This window comes from Lactuca serriola, chromosome 8, assembly GCF_051521515.1.
Source record: "Lactuca serriola cultivar US96UC23 chromosome 8, Lser_US96UC23_V15, whole genome shotgun sequence".
NCBI lineage: Eukaryota > Viridiplantae > Streptophyta > Magnoliopsida > Asterales > Asteraceae > Lactuca > Lactuca serriola.
Window position 1 is genome coordinate 45,906,090 of NC_136415.1, and position 10,159 is coordinate 45,916,248.

Consider the following 10,159-nt stretch of genomic DNA (forward strand, 5'->3'; position numbering starts at 1 on the left):
TCGATGCCGATTTTCCAGTTCTTGAACCCGTTGGACATGTACAACATTCGTTATGTATGCTACAAGTCGTTGAAGCAATATCGAAAAACTTTCTACTTTGATACCCTGACTTCGGGGGATTGTATCTCATTCATTATGGAACCAAAAATGATGAACTTATAGCCTAAATTTAAGTATAAACTATAAAGTACAGTTTGGAGAAGGTTGCATATCAATCCAACTTTAAATGAATGAGTTACGTAATTTTTAAAGGTTTCACAAATTACACATAAAAATTGAATTGCTTAAAAACTTTCAACTCTAATACCCTTACTTTGGGGGGAATGTAACTCATTCAATATATAGCTAAAAATGATGTAATTATAGCCTAAGTTAAAAAGTACAAACTATAAAATACATCAAACTATAAAATACATGTTGGAAAAGATCTTATGTCAATTCCACTTCAAACAAATAAGATCTTATGTCAATTCCACTTCAAACAAATAAGTTATCTAGTTTTAAAAAGTTTTACAAATTACACAAAAAAAAAATGGCTCAATACTCGAAAACCATAGAAACAACCTGACTAAAAGACCGGAACATAGCCAACTTAAGAATTGAAAAACAAACCTATTACATAAATGATAAAACTACTATCGATCCAATCCACCGGTCTAAATAGTAAATACTCATCCATATAGTATTGTGTTTCAACATAAACCCCAATTCTTATTTCATATGTATCATGTATATTTTTTTTTGGCAATTTATATATATCAATGTACATATTCTTTTCTTTGTATTAATTATTTAATTTTAATATTTTACCCTAATATAATTTTAAAAAACTATTAACTTACAGTTACCAACATAATTTCTTATGAAAATAAATCTTTTTGTTAAAACAAGTAATACAAATTTAAATCAAGCTTAAGACAAAAACGTAACGAAGAAGCTATGAATATTTAGTTGTAATAATCACTTTTCTTATAGTTAAGAGTTTTTACTTTTATCATTATCACTATAAATAAATTTTAAGAAATTGATAGACACGTCTTTTTTTAGACCTTAAAAGTGATTTTTCTAAAAAGACGTTTTGACGTTTGTGTGTTCTTCCCTTCTAAAAAGGGAAGTCTTAAAATAAAACGTTTCTTCCCCATAAACAAAAGATCCTAGGAAGAGCACCTTAATCATCTTACCAATATAGGAAGTAACGGGGAAAAAATAAACAATCCCCAAGTAACAAAAAACCCTATCTCGAAGAAACCAGAAATTCAAACTAATTTGGATAAATAAAAACAAAAATAAAAATAAAAAAGCTACATTTCGATCTATAAAAAATGGATATAAATTTAAGCAATATCAAAAAGTAGGCTTTCGTTGTAAGACCAAATCATCAGCTGAATAATAATCTGCAATCAGCCGATACATATACGATGGGTTGTGCCCTCCACTGCCAAAAGAAAATAATAATAAATAAATAAATATATAAGGTTACATTAGTTTAACAAAATGGAAGGAATGGAATGAATCATTCCACTCCTTTTCTAATTCCACCACAAAGGAACGGAATGAGTCATTCAAGTTCAACCATCTAGTTTGTTATCAATAACTAGAAAGCTAAAATTAAACTGATAGAGAAAGAAAAAATGTTGTTTTTTAAAAAATAAAAAATAAACTTCAATCAAATACAAGTGAACTTACGTGTCTGTAATAAATAGAGTGACAAGCTGAGGTGGCACATAGTCAAATGCAGGATTCACAACATGAAGAGGGAATCCAATTCCAGTGGCGGAATCCATGCAATCAGAGAACTCTCCAAAATCCAGTAAATCAGATGGAGACTTCAATTCATTCAATAACACCTCTGGTTTGTGAGGATACAAAGGGCACAACTGTCATTACACACCAAAACAGTTCAAACAAACAAACAAACAACCAATCATAACTTGCATACGTGTTGTCAATTCTTAATAAGTTATTAGATTTAATGTAGTTTAAATTTTTGGTCCCTGATGTTTGTCCTTGGTCCATGTACAAATGACTATAATACCCTTTATTTAGCTTTTTATATTGTCTTTATTATTTATGTTGTGGTTGCATTATTATTGAAATCAGGTAAATTAAATAACAAATAGTTATAAAAAAAATAATAATAAAAAAAAACGGGGTTAATATTGTCATTTTACTTGGAAGCGAACAAAAAAGATGTTGCAAAAACTTCAAATGAGGACCAAAATTGCAAAAGAAAACTTTTTGGGACCAGAAATGCAAAAGAAAACATTTTGGAAGCAAAATCACAAAAGAAAACTTTTTGGGACCAAAACAGCAAAAGAAAACTTTTGGGGCCAAAAATTGCAAAAGAAAACTTTTTGGGACCAAAATTGGAAAAATATCAGCAATACTCAGGGACCAAAAATGAAATTTACACTTAGACTTAGGAATTAAATAACAAATATATATAAAACAAAATCAGAAAAAGGGTGATATAGTCATTTTACTTGGAAGAGTACCAAAAATTTAATCTACTCTTGAATTTATAATCATGAAAATTATAAAAACATTTAACCTTATGGATGCCAGCAAGAACAACAAAAGGGACAGCATGTCTTTGAGCTGCAAGTGCAACCATACTTAATCCAACAGGTGCAATCACTCCACCATTTGCCATCACAGCGTGGGCCCCAACAATAACCTATTTATTACCAATTTCAAAACCAGGGTCAAAATGGTAAATTGGCAGATTATTTAATGACTTGATTCGTTGCATACCATGTTTACACGTGAAATCATTGCAAAAACAGCGGAATCAGTGATTACTGTTGTTTGTAGTCCTCTACTAATCAACTCATTTGCAAGAATATGTCCTTCATACCTATTTAAAGAATAAGATGAGGGGCAAAATAGTCATTTTACTTTGGACTTAACATCCTTTTTAGACCATGTCCAAGCCAGGGACCTAAAGTGCAATGGAACTACACTTTAGGGACCAACCATGCAAAAAAATGTAACACCGGGACTGAGCACGTAACTTTTGAAAGAGCACAGGGACGAAAGTTGTAACTTAGTCTAGACTCTAGAATATATTGCATTTTTAGTCCCTGAGTTTAGCAGTTTTTTTCGTTTTTGGTTCCTAAAGGAATCAGTTTGCAGTTTTGGTTAATGTTTCATAATGATTTTGGTCCCTTAATCCTTAAAAGACCATTTTGCCCTTGATCCAAAACCAAAAAGAATAGTGTACCACATGGACCAAAATGGTCATTTTAAAGATATTAACAGCTGGGTAGGTAGGATTAACGATTCAGGGGCCAAAACTGTTATGAAACATCAAATTAAGGACAATATTTGAAAACAGATTCCTTTAGGGACCAAAAGCGAAAAAATTAGCTAAATTCAGGGACCAAAAATGTAACTTTTCTATACTCTAAAAAAGAAAGTAGCACAGACCTTGGAGCACCCTCTGCTACAAAAACACGAAATGATCTCTTCTTCTCCTTTGCAGCACAAAGAAATTCAATGACAGTTCTTGAACTTCCTAAGGTCAATATAACTTCACTGCAAATAATTGTTTTTTTATTTAATATATTGACTATTAATATTATATTAACAACTTTTGGGAAGAAGGGTTTAGAGAGAAATGAGAATACTTATGGTGAATATGCTCGACTGCTTGCTCAGCAATCTCTTCATGACAGGTGGCAATATCTTGAATCAGATCATTCACAGTCTCGATAACATTGTGCTTTAGCTTTCGACTTCTTGAATTTTTATCAGTAGCTGTAGTGTATAAAATCAAGTCATGAGAAATTTCATAAGCTTTACATTTAAAAATAAAAAACAAACTAACATTTGGTTTTTTCTTCAGAATCATCTGCAGAAGAGTTGGAGTGAAGAACAGCTGCAGAGTGAGGTACACCCTCTAGAAGGGTCTGCAATGATGGAGCTCTCAGAGCATTTCTAGCAGCAGCAGCAACAGCAGCAGCTGATAAAACTGGATAATTGTCTTGTTCAACGTCATTTTCATCATCACTAATGGCTGATAAGCTTAATCCACCAATGGCAGATGTCGTGAGTGAAAGATCTTCCTCCCTGATTATATGTAGAACACGCCTCACTATATTACCAACAGCGAGTTCTGAAACCCAATCCAATCAAAGAAATTAGATAACAGAAGAAATAAGCATTCGATAATTTGTCAATACACAGAAAAAAGCAAACTAACCCACTGGATTAGCAGCAACAAGCTGCTCTCCAATCGCCTTAATTGCATCGATAAGAGCCCCGGCTTGGTTTGTGTTTGGAAGACGCTGCTGCGATATCACACTACGGAGGAGTTCTGCGGTCAGCTTCGCTGTGGCCTTTGAGCCCTCAATCTGACTGCCCCCATCGTACAGAAATCATAAACAACATAAATAAACAGTAAATTCAAAACTTGACAAACACAGGAAAGAATAATTAGCACTCACCGTCTTTTAAGCTTGTTCAAGAAATCATGAACCAGTGCATTTGTGTCCAGCATGATTACAATCAATATTACACTGGCAAAATGCGAAGCATGTGAGATTCTTGCAACAAAATTGTTCAAGGGAAAATGGTTAGGTTGGTGTGAATGAGCGTGAATGTGTAGTTGTAAGCGATATATGTTGCGCTGTAGAAGAAAATTGGGGATTTTGATTTTAGGGCAAGAGAGATGAGGGAGAAGGTGGAAGTAACGGAATGGAGATGGATCATGGATCTATTCGGAGCGGAAGAGAATAAACCTAGGGTGTGTTTGGTTGGTTGACTAAGGTCCGTTTGCTACTTTCGGTAGGGCTGACAATTTTCGACACGATACGAAATAAATGGGTTTAGGTTGAGTTTTTCAACCCGTTAACCCGCCAACCCGTTTATTAAACGGGTCATATAAGGGTTTTTCAAAAAAAACGGGTTGACCCGCCAATCCGTTTATATTCTTAATAAAAAAAAATTATTTTATTTTTCAATGTATTTATGTATCAAGTATTAATATTTAATAAGTATTATATAATATATACCATTGATTTATAGACCATTTGACTGTTTTGACATTTTGACTCGTGGTGGATGATCTAAGGTCGTAAGTCGTGACCTATATTTCTATGAATGTTTTTAATTTTCATTTGGATGTTTAAGACTTAAATGTCTAAAATTCTAACCCACAAACTCACCAACCTGTAAACCCGTATAAATAAATAGGTTGGCGGGTCATATATGAGTTTATGTTCCAAACCCGCCAACCCGTGACCTGTATATTTAAATGGGTCATGTTTGGATTGACATATTTTGACCCACCAACCCGCCAACCCGCGACACGCCAACCCGAACACGACACGATTGTGAGGCCTACTTTCAGTCTTGGAAAGTGTTGTCTGGTAAAATGCTGTCTGGGAAATTTTCTGACTGGGAAAGAAACCATGGTTTGATTGTACATCTGATTGACTGTGCTGAATAATGAAAAAAATAATAACTCAATAAAAAATAAATTTAAAAAAAGTTATTTAAAAAAATTAATAATCCAATAAATAAAGAAATAGGCGAGGTTTGATGTATAATTGTCTTTCCAGCTCATTCAGCCAGAAATATATGATTTTAGGGCTTTTTGGGAAAGACATATCTTACCGGGAAAGACCCCTTCTTTTGTGTAAATCAAACAGTCTTTCCGGTCAATTCAGTTAGAAAGATCTGTTTAGACCTAGAAAGATGCGTATCAAACGGGACCTAGGTAATGGAATGGATGAGGTAATGGAATGCTTTGTTACCTTTCCTTATGTTTGGTTACTTGGTGGAATGAAATAATTCATTTGTTTTTTGGTATGTACAAAAAAGAAAAAAATAATGGAATAAAAATAATTTACAATAACAAAAATACATTTACAACATAAAATTCATAGAATTCAATAAAATTCAACATTATCTATTTGAAAATTATAGTTTCTATTCTAAATGGTTTATATAAATAAGAACTTTTATTTATAATTAAAAAATCTATCTCATAAAACCATATCAAAGTCTAACCAACACTAACAAACTAAAATTATCATACTTTTATAACTTAAAAAACTACAATATCATAAAAAGCCATATAAATAACGTCAAACATCATCTTCAAGCAGGTCCTTTACCCATTCAAATTTGTCTTCCTCCTCAACGGTAAAGAAGATTACCATCAACTCATTATTCTTTGAAAGCATACGAACTGCCTTGTTACAATCACAGACAGTTAAACCAACAACCTTTTTCATCTCAGAATTAAGTTTTTTACGTAGGTCTTCTCTATCTTTCTCGATCCCAAAAACCTCATTGAAGGTACTTGTTGCATTATCAATCTTTGAACCAATTATATCTGCCGAATCTTTCAACCTGTTCATTAAAGGTATCCTAACTATTTCTTCTTTTTCTCTTTCGTTGTGTACTCGAATCTTCTTTAGAATGAGCATATATAGGACTATTCACAGGAGCATCAACATCTATATCCTCTAACCCATCTCCAGTCCCTTGCATGTAATCTTCGGGGGTTCCTGTTGTTCGTTATTTATCTCAAATATAACATCCGCCGTTGTTTGAGCATCTCTTCCATTAGCACGATCATTTCCAAATACAAGACATAAGTCCCAATAATGAGGAAACTTTTTGCCTCTCCATTTTGTTGCATTCTTATGTACCTAAAAAAATCCAAAAATAATAAATAATACATTATACTAAAAATATTTAAAAAATAGTTTTAGATCATTCGATTAAAAACATTACTTGAGCATATGCTTGCCAAACAGATTGAGGAGCTTCAAGCATCTTATTTTCATAATCCCATCCAAAACCACTTGTGGTGTTCCATGACATCATATCATGCACAACAGACGAATCGCTCTTCAAAGTTTTTATGCGCGATTCAATATGTGGTTTAGCTTTTATTCTCGAGTTGGGAAGTGAGACTGCAAGTCGTGTTTCCACCGCACCAAAGAACTCAGGCTTAAAACCATTGTCAGATTTAAAGTGAGAACCTGAATTGAGTATATCAACCATAGCTTCAACAAGTTTCTCGTCTTCTATATCATTCCACTTCTTTTTATTTTTTTTTCCTGGGCCCTTATCACCATGAATTTGTGACTCCATACATTGACAATTAAAAAAAAAGATACATAAAGAACTATAGAAACATTAACTAAATATATAACAAGTCGCTATCAAACACAACATAACTGAAAACATAATATTACTAAAATTCCATAAAATGTATCACAATGTACTTAATGCAACAATAAGAAATCAGTTATGCCTAGATCTCCAAGAATTAAACATTGAGTTAGCCAAGTTTTCTCTGAAAGTTGTCCATTCATTCGATGTTCCAATTGTTGTTATGTGCTCGACTTGTGATCCACGATCTGTATCCTCCTCATCGTTGTTTGTGTCAATAATGTCATCATCGTCAAGTGGATCATATGGCAATTCCTTTCGTATAAAGTTACGTAGAAGGCAACAAGCAACAATAATTTTATTTTGTGTTCGAATGGGATAAAATGATGGACTTCTAAGTATAGCCCATCTTTTTTTTTAATACCCCTAAGCAACGTCCTATGACATTCCTTGCAGCCAAGTGCTTCATGTTAAAATATTCCTCTACCTTTTCTGGACGATGACCATTCAACCAAGTATTCAAATGATATCTTTGACCTTTGAATGGAGCGAGGAATCCTTCTCCATTCGTGTACCCGACATCAACAAGATAATAGTTGCCTTTACTAACTTGTAACCCATTTTCTCGAAGCATTGCACCACTTAGTATTCTACCATCTGTAGCAGATCCTTCCCAGCCTGGTAATACATAAATGAATTACATATCAAGAGTGCAAGCAGCAAGTACATTCGTTGTAATTTCGCCTTTTCGATTTCTATATCTAGGTTTTTCTACCTCTGGTACATGTACACTTATGTGTGTCCCATCTATTGCTCCTAAACATCCCTATAGCCAAAATTAAATATGTATGAGAATTAGAATACTAACCAAGAATAATCTGTCTACACTTGAGGAAAGTTTCAGACTTTATACCTCAAAATGATCTGAAATGGAACCACAATCTTGGATCTACTGCTTCCCCTTTGATCCACCACCTTGCTATATTCTTTACTTGCTTGAAAAATGGCTTCACAACACCAAAATGCTCTCTAATGGCCTCCAAAGCTCCAAGAACACTCAAGGGAGGGTTAGGGTTTGTGGTGGTTGTCTAAAGATGAGATGGAGGTTGACCCCTGAGGCACATTATTCCTTTTATAGTGACATAGCCCTAAAAATAGGGTTTTAGAAACACTGAGCATACGTTGGGCGTACTTCTCGTATGTTGGGCGTACGCCTCTCCGCACCCACGACCATATAACCTTATATGCTAGGCGTACTGTGACATCCCCATTTTCACGGCCAGAAAAGACCGATTTTGTTTATGCTTTATAAAAATCAGGGTACTTCTTTAATAAAAATGTTGCGGAATTTGTCCCCAAAAAAACATGATAAATACGTTATTAAAACATTTTCGAAGAAACGTATTTTATTCATTTTAAAACGTTTGGGATGTCATCGTCAATACAGGAACATAAACATAAACATAACTTACATTTATTTACACTAATGATTTACATCTCCTTTATTCTCTCAGTGAATTATATCTTCGTATTGATACCTGTGATACAAAGAAAACTGAGTGGGTCAGGCTTGGGAGCCTGGTGAGCATATAGGGTTTTCAACCCACAATAATACATTTATTACATTCAATTATCAACAATCAACCCAAATACCCATCCCCATTATCTTCTTTATTTATTAAGGTTTTACCCTAATAATCGATTATACTTTCTTCATTCATTCCTAAGGGTTTACCTAAGGAACTGGCACACAGTCCATTTGCTACCACGGTTTATACAATAGGCACTACGTCGCATAGTCACCAGGGTTCATACAATTGACACTACATCTCATAGTCACCAGGGTTTACACAATAGGCACTACGTCTCATAGTCACCTGGGTTCATACAAATGGCACTACGTCTCATAGTCACCAGGGTTTACACAATAGGCACTACGTCTCATAGTCACCTGGGTTCATACAAATGGCACTACGTCTCATAGTCACCAGGGTTTACACAATAGGCACTACGTCTCATAGTCACCTGGGCTTACTCAATAGGCACGAAGTCGCATCGTCACCAACTATTTCATCTACCCATGTTCTACCCAACATTTTTGTAGATATAAATAAAAACACAATTTAAATCATTTAACACCCGTATAAAAACATCAATTCCAAATCCATCTCAAATAGATAATTAATATATAACACATAGCACGTATTTCATAGCTAATACTTTATATTTATGTATTAGAAGAAAGTAACTATGCACTCACGCATATAAACAACAATATATATAAATATACACATAACACGTATTTTATAAAATACTTCATATTTATGTGTAAGATGAAAGTGACTATACACTCACCTTATCAGAAGATGATCGGGCAGCACTACGGCTTGCAGAAGTAGTGTTTCTCCGTAGATCTGGAAGATCTTCACAAAAACCGGCTCCTCGCGGGCAGCGCTTCGGCTCGGGAATAACGCTCTTCGGGATCCTCGGGGATTCGGATCTTGCTTCGGGGCTCGGGAATAATACCGGGGCTTCGGGATATGATTGGCACGCAAATCGAGGCAAAAACTTAGAGAGAAAGTAAGAAAAATCGCAAGGAAATGGCTGTTCTCGAGTTCTATTTATAGGCTGCTGGGTCTAGGATTACGCGGGGCGTAATCTCAAATTACGCGGGGCGTACTCAGTACGCGGGGCATACTCAGTTACGCGGGGCGTACTTTGACGTCACTGCATGCGTCGACCTGTGGCACTCGAGTATTGGTCAGGCAACTTGCATCCGCCTGAGTACGCGGGGCGTACTCAAATTACGCGGGGCGTAATTGACTCGTCGAACTTCTAAATTGCGTAACTTTCGCATACGAGCTCCGTTTTCGACGTTCTTTATATGTACGGAATCCTTGTAACATATACTATAACCTAGTTAAGATTATTCATTCTAAATAATCTTCTATCATAAACTCATTTTTGACGCTTATCGTCTTTAAATTGACTAGCCCTGATCTACGGGCGTTACCATTATCTCCCCCTT

The 10,159-nt window shown here is 34.7% G+C and overlaps 1 protein-coding gene and 1 pseudogene across 1 annotated transcript; both read right to left on the reverse strand.

Annotated features, from left to right (window-relative positions):
• Positions 1-1,152: 1,152 nt before the first annotated feature.
• LOC145069898 (uncharacterized) lies at positions 1,153-4,741 on the reverse strand. Its single transcript, XM_079016843.1, has 9 exons — positions 4,449-4,741; positions 4,205-4,359; positions 3,830-4,117; positions 3,630-3,759; positions 3,430-3,537; positions 2,755-2,857; positions 2,552-2,677; positions 1,687-1,877; positions 1,153-1,435 (listed from the first exon to the last, which is right to left on the reverse strand). Exons 1-9 carry the CDS (start codon positions 4,499-4,501, stop codon positions 1,345-1,347), a joined length of 1,245 nt encoding a protein of 414 aa, XP_078872969.1. The 5' UTR covers positions 4,502-4,741; the 3' UTR covers positions 1,153-1,344.
• A 1,351-nt stretch (positions 4,742-6,092) lies between these two features.
• LOC145071367 (uncharacterized) lies at positions 6,093-7,110 on the reverse strand (annotated as a pseudogene).
• Positions 7,111-10,159: the final 3,049 nt, after the last annotated feature.

Bases quoted from the DNA above. Each gene is read 5' to 3' on its own strand.
- LOC145069898 (XM_079016843.1), bottom strand. From the start codon at position 4,501: ATGCTGGACACAAATGCACTGGTTCATGATTTCTTGAACAAGCTTAAA. The intron at 4,118-4,204 runs GTTAGTTTGCTT...ATTGGGTTTCAG, and splicing joins TGTTGCTGCTAATCCAGTGG to AACTCGCTGTTGGTAATATA. The intron at 1,878-2,551 runs GTTAAATGTTTT...GTGTAATGACAG, and splicing joins TTCTTGCTGGCATCCATAAG to TTGTGCCCTTTGTATCCTCA.